We start from the raw sequence: 17442 nt of genomic DNA, 5'->3' as shown, positions 1-17442 counted from the left end.
AAGCATATGCTTAAAGAAACATAGAAGGTTACCAAAAAAACAAAAATAAAACAAAAACAAAAAACCAAACATGTGATTATCTGTGAGGGTAAGAACTAAGTAGAGGAACCGGGAAGAAGGGAGACTTTATACTATGTGTATTTTATTTCATTTATTTATTTCTGGCTGCACAGCGTGGCATGTGGGATCTTAGTTCGCTGACCAGGTATCAAACCCGCAGCCCCTGCATTGGAAGTGTGGAGTCTTAAACACTGGATGACGAGGCAAGTCCCTCTACTACATGTATCTTAAAAACCATATGAAGCTATCGCATAGTCAATAAAAATGAGTCAAGGAGAGATAAAAATGCAAAAAAACAAAACAAAGCCTGGAATTATCTATAAATTTGAAAGTATACCTAGGGAAGCCTGTATGTTTAAAAATGCTCCAAACTCGATAACCAAGAGGTAGAAGCAACCCAAATGTCCACTGATGGATAAATGGATAAACAAAATGTGGTATATACATGCAGTGGAATAATATTCAGCCTTTAAAAGGAAGGAAATTCTGACACATGCTACAACACGGATGAACCCTGAGGACATTATGATAAGTGAAATAAGCCACTTACAAAAGGACAAATACCGTATGATTCCACTTATATGGAAAATTCACAGAATTCATAAAATTCTGTCAAATTCACAGAGACAGAAAGTGATTGCCAGGGAAAGGAGAGAGTGGGAATTAGGGAATTGCTCATGGGTATAGAATTTGTTTTGCAAAATGAAAACGTTCTGGAGATGTGTTGCACACACTGTAAATATACTTAATACTTGTGAATTGTACATTAAAAGATAGTTAAGAAGGTGATTTTTATGTTATGTGTTTTTTACCACAATTAAAAAAGAGAGAGGAAAATAAAAAAAGAGAGGTAAATAATGTCCCAAACAAATATAAAATACAAATCAGACAACAAAGCAGAAAATACAATTAACTCACAGTTCCATCTTCATTACTTCTAACAAAAGATACTAGAATGATACTTTTGTCTCTTCCTTGGTATTTGTCTACTGTATTAACTTCCACCATCCCAAGAGAAGAATGTGCCAATAAATCATTGATGACTTTTAACTGTTGCCGGTATGGTGCAATGATACCAATATCAGAGGGATTACAACCAGCCTAAACAGAAAAGAACACAATTTAAAGTGAAAAAATCCTGACTTTTGTTATTTAAGCTTTACTAAATTTATTAAATGTTTACATAATGTGCCCAATTGATGTTTATAATACATGTTCCTATCACAAGGAGTAAATACAATTATTGAGTTCACTCTAAGGCTATATCCACATTTCCTGAAATGAAATAATTTCCTCAAACATTGTTCCCTTGTTATTTAGAAGTTCATGGCAATATAATGGTTTGTATGCCACCAAAACAGTGTTGCCATACCAAAAAAAGTACAAAGAAATACATTTTACTTTCTGCTATCCCTTACACCAGAGGTTTCCAATTGCCAATCATACTGACTTCAGCACTAAATTGAAACAATCAGAATTATCTGATGTTACAAAGTTATCCTAAATGGAAACTCAAAATGCCATTACTGTATAAAAAATTACATGTCTTAGATAAATGTTCTCAAAATAAAAACAATCAGGCTTCATTCCTCTTTATCTTAATGAACAAAAGTTAACTTTAGAGCTAAAGTTCCTGGCATTATAATATTCTATTACTCTGCACCTTAATATTAATTAGCCCTCAAAATTAAATTCTATGTTACCTTAATAAAAATTGAGGTCAGGAAAACAACGAGTTTGGCTTCTGTTATATTACTGACACCTCCCTTTTCAACTTGTTCTGGTGCTGGAACCTAAATAGAAAAAATACGCATCCTGCTTGCAAAACAATCTCTGAAGTTAAGAGTACTGTCAGTACACAGGTGGCCATAGAGACGGTACTACCACATGTGGAAACAGATGAAAAATATCTTCATCTTAAAGTTGAAGGTAAAAGAATTAACAAAAATGAATGATATTAGTCACTTTCAGAAAGCCACCCAGAGGCAACCCATCTTAAACATGCTACATAGAGTTCAGACTAAAATCTCTATGAAAGCCGACCATACACTGGGCTTCACAAACTTTACTGTGTTATCCCCCATTTTATAGGAATCAAAGGTCAGAAGAGATGAGTAGCCTGCCCAAGCCTCACAATAAATCATGGCACTAGGATTCAAACTTAGATCTGGCTCTAATATCTGTGCCCTTTCCATTTTCTTGTTGATTTTCATACAAATAATGGAGCAATAAGGTTCCCCAGTTTCTACCATACCTAGTAGAACTTTCAAAGGATTGTTTTGCTCCTACATCATTCCTTAGTAACCTTGATTAATTTTAATACAACTTATTTGGAATCCTGATGCCAAGAAAGAGGAAATGTGAGTAGGAAAAAAGACTCTGAAATATCACTGGTGAGGTTAAAAAATGGTAAATTATAACTAATAAATTAGAGTTGTGGTTTATAAAAGCAGTCATTTGTGAGATCAGTTTATGTGACTAAATATCCCAGAGCCTGCCTGCCCCTAGGTGTTAATTCTTCATCCTGAAACACTAAGGCAATGTCCAAGAGAATGAAAATCCCACCATGGTACACACATGATAATGCCCTATTTTTAACAACCAGCTGGCTCCACCCATCTTAATAACAAGAGATACACCTATTTTAGAATAACATGCATACATATAATTGGTCATTATATTTTTATTTGAACTTACATAGACTTCCAAATCAATAATGAGAAGCACTATATAAAACAAACTGTAGGAACATAGGGTCAAAACTTTGTTCTTAGTTCTCAGAAATAAGACTCAAGTCATTTAAAGTCCTTGTGCAGATTTTTTGTTTAATGACACATTTGCAAAGAGATCTTTAGATGCATATGGTGGGGGGAGGAGATATATGGGAAATCTCTGTACTTTTAGCTCAGTTTTGCTGTGGACCTAAAACTGCTCTAGAAAATAAAGTCTGTTTTTTTAAAAAAGGTCATCAAAAGAACATCAATTTATCGTATCTGCTGTCCATTTGTAAACCCAGACCTTTGACAATATCAATGCCAATTTCTTTTATCGGAAATGTAATTATACAGTTGAGTTCACTTTCTACCTTTCTGACTTCAAAAGCCAATTTTGACATCTATCAATCACCAGAATAAACCTCCCAAAGACAGTGAGTCTATAGAAAGAAAAGATTCTTTTGTGTTAAAGTACAAGAAGTACACTAGTTTTAACTGATAAGCTCTAAGGAAGCAATCGCTACTGAAAACTGAGGAATACAAATAACAGAGCAAAAGGAGAAAAACTAAAGAAAATGTTTGTTTTTTACCTTGTCTGTGTTAAGGAAACAAACAGGACTTTTTGGCTCGAAAACTTCAACCAGCCAAGGATTTTCAGAATAATCAGCATAAAACTCCAGTTCCAGCTTTACATCTTTAAAGTTAGGTAGGTTTATCACTGCATTGGCCACTTTGTCTGATCCACACTCCAGCTTTCCTTCGTATGTCAGTTTATTACTTAAGGACATAATTTTACTAAGGGAATTACAAAATAATTTTAGTTTTAGTGATGAACACAAATATAAAAATCACTCGTAGCTGACACTGTTACAAATACCTGTTCATTCTGTACTGCACGGTTAACTGTACGACAGCATTCTTATTCTGTTCCAGCCTCTTGAATAAGCTTTCATTCATGCCAAGAGCTCTGTCAACAAATCCAGTTCAGGCTTATCAGTGTACTGAAACTGTCCCTTAAAAAGAATCTAGTTTAAAATTGAAACCTCAACGTCTGCTTACCTTGCTTCGCAGTTTAGTACCAGGGGAGGAAGCTGCTGATGATCCCCCACCAACACAAATCTCCGTGAAAAAAAAAGTGGCCCTAGGCAAACTGGTTGGCTAATTTGAGAGGCTTCATCCACTATACAAAAATCAAAAGTTTTACGAGAAAATATGGGATGGTTTACTCCCATACATGTTGTTGCAACTATAAGCTAAAAAAAAATAGGGAAAATAGATCAGTTATTTAATATGTCCAAGAAATATACCTTGTTTTTCCCAGTTTTGAAATTAAAAGATCAAAAAAGAACTCTTTGTCCCCCAAAACAGGAATCCCCCAATATGATTGCAGAAACACATATAGCATACAAAAAATTTTAATTTTTTACTATAAATTTTTAAAAATCAAGTTAATTTTCCAGACACTATAACAATGCTCAAATTTTGATATTTCAAAATGGAAATCAGAAACATTCAAGAGGCAGTAAGTTAATGAATTTATTTTTTTAACGTCAACCAGGACTTTACTTCTGGGAAGATGGAGTACTTTTCCCTACTCCTCCCACAAAGTACAATGAAAAACCCTGGACATTATATAAATATAAAACTATAAACATAAAAACTGAAAGGCGGAGAAAAGGTAGACCAGCTAGGAACCTTGGGACACGAGGAACACCACAGTTCCCTGGGTTTTCCTTTTGCCTCACATATCCCAGACTTGGAGGTGATAAGACTAGGAACACAGGAATGCCAATGTATGCAGACCAAAAGAAGTTCCAACAAAAGCCAAAAAGAACAGGAAAGAGATAGCCTAGCAGACAGAAAACTTATACAATAATCACTCAACTCTAACCAAACACCACATAAAAAACTATGGCCTCAATAGAAATAAAAAAACAAAAATAAATGGGACCTAATCAAATTTATAAGCTTTTTCACAGCACAGAAAACCATAAATAAAACAAAAAGACAACCTACAGACGGGGAGAAAATATCTGCAAATGATGCGAACAACAAGGGCTTAATTTCCAAAATATACAAACAGCTTATACAACTCAATAACAAAAAAAAAACAACCCAATCAAAAACTGGGCAGAAGGGACTTCCCTGGTGGTCCAGTGGTAAAGAATCCGCCTTACAATGCAGGGGACACCGCATTGATCCCGGGTCAGGGAACTAAGATCCCACATGCTGAGGGGCAACTAAGCCCACACGCTACAACTACTGAGCCCACGTGCCTCAACTTGAGAGCCTGCGTGCCACAACTAGAAAGAAGACCGAGCACGGCAACTAGAGAGAAGCCCGCACACCACAACGAAGAGCCTGTGCGCCACAACGAAAGATCCCGCACACTGCAACGAAGATCCTGCATGTCACAACTAAGACCTGACACAGCTAAAAATAAATAAATAAACTAATTAATTTAATTTTTTAAAAAAAAGAACCACATCTCCTTTATTAAAAAAAAAAAAAAAGTGGGTAGAAGACCTAAATAGACATTTCTCTAAAGAAGACATACAGATGGCCAATAGGCACATGAAAAGATGCTCAACATCGCTAATTATTAGAGAAACACAAATCAAAACTACAACGAAGTGCCACCTCACACAGATCAGAATAGACATCATTAAAAAGTCTACAAATAATAAATAATAAATGCTAGCGAGGGTGTGGAGAAAAGGAACCCCACACACACCCCGTTGGTAGGAATGTAAATTGGTGCAGCCACTGTGGAGAATAGTATGGAGGTTCCTTTAAAAACTAAAAATAGAGTCACCATATGATCCAGCAATCCCACTCCTGGGCATATATCTGGAGAAAACTCTAATTTGAAAACATACATGTACCCCTATGTTCATCGCAGCGCTATTTACAATAACCAAGACATGGAAACAACCTAAATATCCATCGACAGATGAATGGATAAAGATGTGGTATATGTATACAATGGAATATTACTCAGCCATAAAAAATGAAATAATGCCATCTGCAGCAACATGGATGGATCTAGATTTCATACTAAGTGAAGTAAGCCAGAAAGAGAGAAAGACAAATATCATATATCATTTACACGTGGAATCTAAAAAAATGATACAAATGAAATTATTTACAAAACAGAAACAGACTCACAGACATAGAAAACAAACTTACGGTTACCAAGGGGAAAGGGTGGCTGGAGGGATAAATTAGGAGCGTAGGATTAACAGATACGCACTACTATATATAAAATAGAGAAATAACAAGGTCCTACTGTATGCACAGGGAACTATATACAACATCCTGTAATAAACCATAAAGGAAAAGGAAAAAAAAAAACACATGTTCAATCTAATAAAGATTTTAGAAACTCTAAAAAAACAAAACCAAAAAATTATGGCCTTGCCCCCCTACCAATGCCAGCAAAGGTCAAGGGGGGATCCTAGACTTCCACCTGCCTGAGGCTGGAATAAGGCACCCCAATACCTTGCCAGGGTGGTGTCAGAGAGGTCAAGTCAGGATTTTCATCCCTCTTGGCTGGTAGTAACCCTCACCCGGCAATGTAGTGGAGACTGCGTGGGGAACCTAGACTTCCTTCCACCCCTATCCAACAGTAATGAGAAGCCTGTCACCTTCTACATTAAAAGAGGCCAAGTAGGGATCCTGGACTTCAGCTCCCAGCTGGCAATAATGAGGTGGCATACACTCTTGCCCTACCAGGGTAGTGTTAGAGAAGCGAGCTAAAACAGCAGTTTTAAATAACACAATACAAAAATGTTCAGATTTCATCAAAAATCACTCGTTATATATAGAACCAGAAATATCTCAAACTGAATGAATATAAGACAATCAATAGGTGACAGTGATGTTAGAATTACATGACAAAGATTTTAAAGCAGCCATGATAAGAATGTTTCAATGAACAATTATGAACACACTTGAATGAAAAGAAAAAGATATAAAATCTCAAGAAAATAAAAGTCTTGGCAAAGAAACAGAAGGTAAAAAGAAGAACCAAATGGAAATTTTAGAACTGAAACTAGAATAATTAGAATTTTAAAATCATGGAATAGGCTCAACAGCAAGGGACAGAGAAAAGAATCAGTGAACAAAGACATAGAAAAGTAGAAATTATACAGTCTGAATAACAGACAGAAATAGACTGAAAAAACAAAAACTACACAGAGCCTCATGGACCTGCAGGACATAAAGGATCCACCATTCATGTCTTCACAGTCCTAGCAGAAACGAAAGAGGGAGGGGCTGAAAAAGCACTAGAAGAAATCATGGCTAAAAATGTCCTAAGTTTGGCAAGAGACATTAAATCTATAGATTCAATAAGCTGGGAAAACTCCAAACATGATAGAAAAAAATCCACTACAAGACATATCATAATTAAAATTCTAAAAACTAAAGAAAAGAAAAAATTCTGAAAAGGAGCCCAGGTAAACACCACCTTGCTACAAGGAAAAACATTCCAATTCAAAGGTCAGCATATTTCTCATCAGAAACCACGGAAGCCAGAAGAAAATGGCAGAATATTTTCCCAGTATAAAAGAAAAGAATTACATGTTTACCCAGAATCCTATAACTAGCAAAACTACCCTTCAGGAATGAAGGGGAAGTTGAGACATTCTCACTTTGTATATCACTATCCACCTATCAGAATGGCCAAGATGAAAAATAGTTAACACCACCAAATGCTGACGAGGATCACTCACACTTTGCTGGTGGGAATGTAAAATGTTATAGCTTCTTTAGAAAACAGTTTAGTAGATTTTTTTTAAACTAAACATGCAACTACCAAATGACTCAGACACTGGACCCCTGAGCATTGATCCCAGAGATATGAAGACTTACAGTCACACAAAACCCTATACATGAACGTCTATAGCAGCTTTATTCGTAATAGCCCCAAGCTGCAAACAATCCAGATGTTTTCCAATGGGTGAATGGTTAAACAAATTGTGGCGCATCCATACTATGGAACAATACTCACCAAAAAAAAGGAGCAAAAAAAAAAAAAAAAAAAAAAAAGGAGCAAACTACTGATTGATACATGTAACAATCTGAATCTACAGAGCATTAGGCTAAGTGAAAAACACCAATCCCAAAAGATTACATACTGTATGTGAAACCAAGCAGGACCTTGTGGGGCCCTCCTAGGAACAAAAGCCTTTCTGGGTCCCCCATTTCTTATTTGAAGGATAAAGGCTTCAGCCTCCTCGATCTTCCCAGAGTTCCAAAGGGCATATTCAAACAGCTACTAATCAGGGAAATAGGGGATGCAGAAACAAAGGAGGAACAATCAAGAAACTATAGTGCAGGGATTAAAGAAGGATCCTGGTTCTTCCTCAAGGAATATAGGTTACAAATATCTTTGAGTTCCTTTTTTTTTTTAAAACTTTTAGTGCAGTATAGTTGATTTACAATGTTGTGTTCGTTTCTGCTGTACAGCAAAGTGAATCAGTTATACATATATCCACTGTTTTTTAGATTCTTTTCCCATATAGGCCATTACAGAGTATTGGGTTCCCTGTGCTATACAGTAGGTCCTTATTAGTCACCTATTTTATATATAGTAGTATGTATATGTCAATCCCATCTCCCAATTTATTCCTCCCCCGCTCCCTTGAGGTCTTCTGCAGGAAATAAGGCCGGCACCCAGGTGGAGGATAGTAACTTCAGGCTGAGCACAAGATTCCTGGAGCACCACCCTGTTACCTCACCACCAACCAACCAGAAGAAAGATACACACCCTGCAGCCCTCACCCCAAATTTTGCCTATAAAAACTTCTCCCTGAAAAGAGTTTGAGGTTTTTGAGCACGAGCTGCCTGGTCTCCTTGCTTGGCCCTGCAATAAACATTTCTCTGCTCCAAACTCTGACGTTTCAGTTTGTTTGGCCTCACTGTGTGTCCGGCACACGAACTTTTGTTTGATAACATATATTTCCACTTATATAACATTCTTGAAACGACAAAACTGTAGAAATGGAAAACAGAAAAGTGGTTATCAGGGGTCAAGGAATGAGTAGGCAGGAAAGAAGTGGGCATAGTTATAAAAGTACAACGAGAGTGATCCTTGTGGTAATGGAACTATTCTGTATGTAGACTGTATCACTGTCAATATCCTTGTGATATTTTACTTTAGTTTTGCAAAATGTTACTACTGGGCAAAGGGTATACATAATCTCCCTGTATTATTTCTGTCTACTGTATGTGAATCTATAATTATCTCAAAATAAAAACTTTTAATTTAAAAAAGTAAATCAGACATACATCTTAGCCACTTCAAAATTTTTCAATAATTGGGATAGATATTAGACAAAAGAGTTGTTAAGAAGAGTCTATTAAAATCTATTTTAGATAATTTTTAAGACAAAAATATCAGTTAAGACTTCCCAGTAAAAATACATACAGACATTAAATAAAAATTAGGTTCTATATCAAAGCCTAAAAATACCTATCACAAGACTATTCATATACCATTACTTCTAATTCAAACTCACTAAAAAATCCTGATTATTAGTTTTCTAGGTGTGACACTATAATATAATAAGAAATACACATTAGGTCTTCCTTCTGGTTCTTGACCCAGAGCTCCTAAAACCCTTGGAATTCCCTGATTGCTGGGGTGAGGGGAACATCTTTCGTTATTCATAAGTCCCTTTTAATCATACCTGAGTTTATGCTAATGAGCTGACTTTCTTGAGTTCTGTGAGCCATTCTAGCAAATTATAGAATCCAAGGAGGAGGACACAGGAACCCCCAAGCTGGGCACAGGAGGCTTGAACTCGCAATTGAGAACTGAAGTAGGGGGCAGTCTTGTGGGACTGAGTCCTTAACCTGTGGAGTCTGCACTAACTCCACGTAGTCAGTGTCAGAAGTGTGAGTAGACAGAAACAGAGTTTTCTTTTACTAGGATATTTTAAACTAGAAGATGGGAGCCCTGAATAATAAACCAGAAACCGTATTTCAGTTCAGAAGCAAAGAACAAACTATAAACTCATAAACTGGTCCTGTGGTTTATATAAATTAATCATGTGCAAATTTGGTCAATGCAATTAAATTTCCCAACGTACCATTTCTCCCCTCATTCTGGCTACAAAAATTACTGTCAGTATTATTATACAATAATTGTACTTACTTGACTATTGTAGAGTTCTTCTAGAAGAGCTAAGGATCTAATGGATTTTGATCTGCAAATATCCTCCTCTGTAAATTTCTGGATATCTGGATGTACCTTCTGAGTCTGACCCAAGCGCAAAAATCCAATTTTAAACTTTGCTAACTTCAAAAGAATATTGTCAACAGCCGAGTGTGTATAGCTGGTCAACAAAACACTAAAACCACAGGCATAGAGAATTCTTACCTAATAATGAATAAAAGAAAGGAAAACAGCATTACTTTTAACTCCTGGTAATTTTTAACATTTATATTTTTTGAATAGAATTAGAAAACTTAATAGGAAGCATATCTAAGAGCTGAGCCAAGTAACTTTTTAAAAAACTATATAGCCAAAATGTTTTATGAAAAAAACAAAGCATTATTATCATGTTATTAATGATATGTTAATAATATATTATGTCATAATAAAATTGAATACAAATACACTTTGACTAGTGCCTGGCACACAGTATCAGTCAATAAATATTTGCTGCCGTCATTATGATTATTCTAAGACTGCTCAGTAATTTACTGACATGAAAAAAAAATTCAAGAAAACTCTATTTCAACCGCCTCTGTACAACTTATCATTTTTTAAAGGGAAGGAAAACATACATATAACAACAACAGAAGGAGATTTTAGACAATCTTACATGCAAGATATCTACAAGGTGATCACAGCTATTGGTAATTTAGGTTTTCTATTTCTCATGTCACTTTTAGTTTGAAATAAAGGCATTTTGACTTAAAATTCAGCCCTTTTTATATCCAATATCACATTCTCTGAACCAAGGAGAAGCTGATTTAAATATTCAGTTTCTAAGCAAAAGAATAATAACCTTACAAGAGTACATATTGTAGTTGTTTTTCCTGTTCCAGGCATACCCACGATGAGGGTGTAGTCTTTTGAAAGAAGTACCTTTTTCATGGCTTGCCTCTGAGGCTTATTCAAACCTACATTTAAATTTAAAAATAACAGGAAAAAGAGTGTTGAATTTCACTGAGCACCTTAACTATTTTACAAGAAAAGCTGACTCTATTCTAGTCTGTTCTTCAATACATCTTTTCAAAGTAAGGAAATATCATGGTGACAGTAAAGGTCACAGGTAAACTAATTCCAAAGAGATGCTGTCTAAAAGTTGTAATTACAAGTTTATAAATTATTAAAGGACTTCCCTGGTGGCGCAGTGGTTAAGAATCCACCTGCCAATGCAGGGGACACAGGTTCAAGCCCTGGTCCGGGAAGATCCCACATGACACGGAGCAATTAAGCCCATGCGCCACAGCTACTGAGCCTGTGCTCTAGAGCTCACGAGCCACAACTACTGAGCCCGTGTGCCACAACTACTGAAGCCCGGGCGCCTAGAGCCCGTGCTCCGCAACAAGAGAAGACACAGCAATGAGAAGCCCACGCACCGCAACAAAGAGTAGCCCCCAGCTAGCCGCAGCTAGAGAAAGCCCGTGCGCAGCAACAATAGACTCAACTCAGCCAAAAATAAATAAATAAATTTATTTTTTTTTAAGTATTAAAATGCTAGACTATAATATAGATTAAATTATAAATAGAACCAAGAAAAATTAATGGATGCAGACACGCTGATTATAACATACCTTTTAGAATGCAGGCAACTGTGTCCTTTGCATCATGTGGAAGAACAGAACTGAGGTAGGATATAAACTGCGGTTCGCGAAAGTCAATGATTAAATCTCGAAGTTTTTGACTGAAAAGAAAAAAAAAGCTTTTTTTTACTCCACGTTCCTTAGGAAAGTGGAGCAAAATTCAGATTCATTTATTGTTACAAACCTGACAGAAGTATTTTCCATCAGTTTAGAAAGATTTCCTAATGGGGTATCTATATTACAATGTTTTTCTTCCTGGTCCAATCTGAACAAAGTTGATTCTGGGAGTCCTGACAAGTTCCTAAAACAGAAAACAGATGTACATGAATGTTTTTCATTTAACATAGTCAGTGGGTCTGTATAAGAAATATGCTGCTGTCTGCTAAAAGAGTAAATGAGCCAGAATTGCTATTAAAATGGCTACCAGCCCCTAATACATACTTGCCAACCAGAGACAGGATGAGGCCCTGGATTGGTGGGAAAAGGGAGAAGGGGAAGGCACCAAAGTCAAAGCAGTTAATAATTGGGAACCTACAACATTTGCTAACAACTCAGTTGGACCTGGGCAAGTTCGACCTGGGCAATTCAGCCTGGGCTCACCACCCCAGAAGGATCCTAAGCATACGGCTCCTCCCTCCCCCAGCCTGGAGTACAGGTCTCTTTCCCGACAGCTTCTCCCACTCCTCTATCAGCCCCTAAACCATGATGTTCCCTAGGTCCCCTCCCTGGTCCTGTGTACTCTTCTTTCTTGTCATTTTTCCTCTCGTCCCATGCCCCTATGTGGGTCTAAATCCCAACTCTACATCTTCAGGCCTGACCTCACGTTCCTCTCTCACCCTGTTTCTCACCCAAGCTTCAGGTTTGGATATCCAGCAAACAGCAAGATATTTATCTCCGCTTAGTTAAAACCCAGGCTATGAAAGTTCAATTTTTCAAAACTGAACAACTCTTTATTCCAGCTGAACCCGATCCTTCTTCTGTGGTCCTGACCTCAATTAATGGCTCTTGCATCCACACAGCTGTCTTGATCCTTCCCTCTTCCTCACTCTCTTCCAACCCTGCACACTCGATCAGGATCCCATGTCAGACAGTTTTACTTTCTAAATACTTCTCAAAGTCATTCCACCTTCTCTGTCAAAACTACCCTGCCCTCAATCACCTCAAGCCTGGGCCACTACAACAGATGCCTGACTTTTCGGCTTTCAGTTTTGCCTCCATTAATTAACTCTATTCTCCACAGTGCATCCAAAGAAAAATGCAAATCTGATTATTATCATTCTTCTGTTTAAAACTCTTCAGTACATCTGAAAAAGTAAAGTCAGAACTTCTTAATATGGTATATAAGACCTTCTATGACCTGACCTCTCCAATCATTCCCTTCTTTATCTTTTACATTCCAGAAACTAATTATTACCTGTACTTTCCTGAACACTCCACTTCATACCATCAGGTCTTTCCACACCCTGTTCCCTCTGTTTGATATACTCCTCTCACACTGCTTCATCAGGCTAATTTATTCACCCACAGGGTGAAGATCTGGAATGACCTTTTTCACAAAGCCTTCCCTGAGCCTCCTAAAACTGGGTTAAATGCCTCTCCTCTGTGTTCCCATCAATCCAAACACTTGTCATATTAGACCAAAAACATATTTATTTATTTGTTACCCACAAGACTATGAGTTCCTCAAGGGTTTACAAAGCACGTAATACATGTTAGGTGCCAAATAAATACCTCAAAGGACTGACTGCAGGGATTCCTAAGAAACAACAGAAATATCACAGCTGATACTCCGATATCATGAAAGCTAGGCTAGGACTGGTTATGGCTTAACTAGGATTACTGATTAGCAGAGAGCAAGCCTGGACATTTCCACTGCATCCCAATTACTGATCTCCATCCACTAAGAAATGTGACGCATGCCGGCACTTAAATGCAAGAAAGGCTGGGGGTCCAGGAAGAAGGGAATATGGATTTTTTTTTTTTTTTTTTGCGGTACGCGGGCCTCTCACTGTTGTGGCCTCTCCCGTTGCGGAGCACAGGCTCCGGACGCGCAGGCTCGGCGGCCATGGCTCACGGGCTCAGCCATTCCGCGGCATGTGGGATCTTACCAGACCGAGGCACGAACCTGTGTCCCCTGCATCGGCAGGCGGACTCTCAACCACTGCGCCACCAGGGAAGCCCGGGAATATGGATATTAACAAATATGGATATTAGTTTCTACCACAAATTTTCATACCGACTTTTCTATTTAATTAATATTATTAAATTAACTCACTTTGTTTTAACTTATACTTTATAAATATAAAGTATTTACAACTCTAAATGGAAAAACGCATCATCTTTAAAAAAATGAGGGCTTCCCTGGTGGTACAGTGGTTAAGAATCCACCTGCCAACGCAGGGGACACGGGTTCAATCCCTGATCTGGGAAGATCCCACATGCCACGAAGCAACTAAGCCCATGCTCCACAATTACTGAGCCTGCGCTCTAGAGCCCGCGTGCCACAACTACTGAAGCCCACGCACCTAGAGCCCGTGCTTCGCCACAAGAGAAGCTACCGCAATGAGAAGCCCACACGCCGCAACTAGAGAAAGCCCACACGCAGCAACAAAGACCCAACGCAGACAAAAAATAATAACAATAATAAAATTATAAAAATAAAATATTTTAAAAAAAGGAGAGAATGAAACGGTGAGTGCCCAGAGTGCTAAGAAGGAGAAATAAGCTTTACAGTCAACACAGGGCATCTGTCCTGCCTGCTGTACACATGGTTGTGAGAATCTGATAAGACTACATCCACATTAGCACTATGGAATGTAATGTATTAAACAAAAGTTTAGCAGTTGGATAATTGCTAAATGCCACTGAACTCTACATTTAAAGTGGTTAATGGTTAATTTTATGTTATGTGAATTTTATCTAAATTTTTTTTAAAAGGCATGGAGTACTGGTACATGCCACTACATGAAGATGATCCTCAAAAACAGTACGCTAAGTGAAAAAAGCCAGTCACAAAAGACCACATATTGTATGATCCCATTTATGTGAAATGTTCAGAAGAGGCAAATCTATAAAGATAGAAAGGGAACTGGTGGTTGCCTAGGGCAGGGGGTGTGACTACAGGATACAGGGAGTCTTTTGCGGGTGATGAATATGGTCTAAAATTGATTTTAGTGCTGACTGCACAGCTCTGTGAATATACTAAACATCACTGAATTATACACTTTAAATGGATGAACCATATGGTATATGTTTACATATCAATAAAGCTTTATCCCCCCCACCCAAAAAGGGAACATTTCATTACCTGTCTAATAAACAGGTTACAGTTGTCATGTTAATCTCCTTCACGTACCCCCTAGACAAAGCAAACAATGTTCTCTCTTCTCCACTTAAAATAATTCTGTCACCTGCCATTAGATTTGTGACAGGCATGACACCATTTTTATGTTGGAAATTATGTAAATATTGTCCATCACAAACTGTCTTTACATGTTCTGTTCTAATCAGGTTCCCAATGCAGCTGCCACTCTCCTCCCTATGAGAGAGAAAGAAAAAGAGAAATTAGTTTTAAAATAATCTCTCAGGACTTCCCTGGCAGTCCAGTGGTTAAGACTCATGCTTCCACTGCAGGGGGCACAGGTTTGATCCCTGGTCGGGGAACTAAGATCCTGCATGCATGCGACAAGGCCAAAAAAAAAAAGAAAATCTCTCATCACCAGATCTCTAGAAAGGTGCTAGGGAGCACCTCCCTTGTTGCACCCACAGTCTGGGATTTGCTTTTGTTAAATATTTATTTATTTATTTGGCTGCATCAGGTCTTAGTTGTGGAACGTGGGCTCTAGAGTGCTCGGGCTTAGTTTTCCTGAGGCATGTGGGATCTTAGTTCCCAGACCAGGGATTGAACCCAAATCCCCTGCATTGGAAGGCGAATTCTTAACCACTGGACCACCAGGGAAGTCCCTGAGATTTCTGAACAACTTGCATATCAGCACTTTGATTCTTGACTGACACCCCACCTCCTGTGCTGATACACATATAACACTACAGAAGACAAATCATAGTAACCTGACTCTGAACCTGAAGTGAAGAAAGTAGTAACGTTATTTCTTTACTGTTTATAAGAGAATTTATAATTATTGTTACTAAAACAATGGCAAGCAAAGTGATAAGTCCACTGCCTCTTAGAAGTAAGCATTAAGCATTTACAAACTCTCAGGCATTACTATTATACTAGAGAAGCTTGCTGGCGCGTACACTGGACGTATTTACTGTACTTATGTAGTCTGTTGAAAATGACTTAAACTTTGTCCACTGTAATGGTGCCTTGTGTTAAAGTCTAGTATTAAGGAAATAAAAATCTAAGGTCTAAAGTCACATTATTATCAATATTCATTCTGGAAAGAAAGAAATGGATCAAAAGCAACTAAATATGACATAAAGAAATATACTATGCAAAGACATAGAAAGTTATAACTTTACAAGTAACTTGTAAAAGAACGGATCTCACAAAATACAATATTGACCCACTTTAGAAAATGTGAATCTCTATCAAAACTTACAAAAATAAAGACTTTCAAAATGCTAGTATTTAAAATATTAAGTAAAACTTCATTAATTTCCACTGTACCAATATGCTAAAATTCACCTTATGATATATTCAAGTTTATAGTCTTCTCACTGATGAAAAAGGATTTAATTTCACTAGTAATTTTTTAAGTAAGATTTCTTGAGGTTTATTTATTTACATATTTGTGTATTTATCTATTTTGGCCGTGCCACATGGCATGCGGGATCTTAGTCGTCCACCCGCCCGCCCCACACCCTAAGGAGTGGAAGCGAGGAGTCTTAACCACTGGACCGCCAGAGAAGTCCCGAGGTATATTTAATCTACTGAAAATAACAATGGTGCTCTACTTAGAAACAATTCACTGACAGCCATCTGGAGTTGGCATGAATATACGAAACTGCATGGCTTTAACATGCTACATAACCTGTATTTGTCATGAATTACAAATTTCATACCACTGGCTAATCCAAATTACTGAAGTTTTACTGTATTAAATGGACCACTTACATATCTGAAGCAGGCGTTAACCATATAGTTTGGTAATTTTTTTTATTATGCTTTGACTGTGACTCCAGGGTTAACATAAGACACCAAAGGCTGAAATACTCTAAGTGTGTAAGTTTTAGATGCTGGGTTTCTTCTTTTATTTTGGGCTGCATGCTGGTCGGGACTGAACTGTCATCCATCTGTTGTTCAACCGCTCTAAAGATAAAGTTCCAAGTCAGAGATGCATATGAAACATTTCACTGGCTGGTTATGAAATGAGGTATTTCTAAAATAAATACACATATATGATAATCATCATAACTTATAACCACAGCCCCTAATTTTCTTTTAAAGTCATTTCAACATTTCATAAGCCAAATGGCTTTTTACAAAACAAAATGCCCTAGAAACTCAATACTGCATTATTTTGCCTTGAATGACTGTTCCCCTAACAAGTGCTGAAGTTTCATTATAGCCCAGTCTTCATTCCTATATGTAGCAAGTTTCGGCTTTTTGTAGGACTGCGTTTCTCAAAATCACAGTATTTGTACATCCAGCTCTGTGCCATTAAGAAAGTCAACATAAAAACATGGAGAACCATGTGGAGTATCAATTTTGCTCAATATTAATTTTGAATTTTTATATAGAAACAAATACATTATAGGATAGCATACAAAACATGGAGAGTAAAACTTAAGAGTTCAAAAATATGTGCTTGTACTATAGGCCCAGATTTCCCATGGTTCACAGTCTCTGCCATTAAGAGATCTTTTGATACAATACAGTTGACCCTTGAATAACATGGGACTG

General features: G+C 37.3%; 1 protein-coding gene across 1 annotated transcript in view; it reads right to left on the bottom strand.

The window, feature by feature from the left end:
* The window catches only part of DNA2 (DNA replication helicase/nuclease 2), a 47527-nt gene that overhangs the window by 2121 nt on the left and 27964 nt on the right, over positions 1–17442 (bottom strand). Inside the window, exons 9-19 of the mRNA XM_079900402.1 lie at positions 16654–16848; positions 14884–15114; positions 11761–11877; positions 11568–11677; positions 10801–10910; positions 9937–10161; positions 3834–4027; positions 3652–3741; positions 3365–3569; positions 1764–1853; positions 979–1161 (exon numbers count right to left, since the gene is read on the bottom strand). Coding sequence (XP_079756528.1) covers positions 979–1161; positions 1764–1853; positions 3365–3569; positions 3652–3741; positions 3834–4027; positions 9937–10161; positions 10801–10910; positions 11568–11677; positions 11761–11877; positions 14884–15114; positions 16654–16848 — 1750 coding nt within the window. The remainder of the gene's footprint in view (positions 1–978; positions 1162–1763; positions 1854–3364; positions 3570–3651; positions 3742–3833; positions 4028–9936; positions 10162–10800; positions 10911–11567; positions 11678–11760; positions 11878–14883; positions 15115–16653; positions 16849–17442) is intronic.

Source organism: Stenella coeruleoalba (assembly GCF_951394435.1).
Source record: "Stenella coeruleoalba genome assembly, chromosome: 16".
Lineage (NCBI taxonomy): Eukaryota > Metazoa > Chordata > Mammalia > Artiodactyla > Delphinidae > Stenella > Stenella coeruleoalba.
Note: the sequence above shows the minus strand (reverse complement) of the source record. Positions and strands in the feature narration are given on the sequence as shown.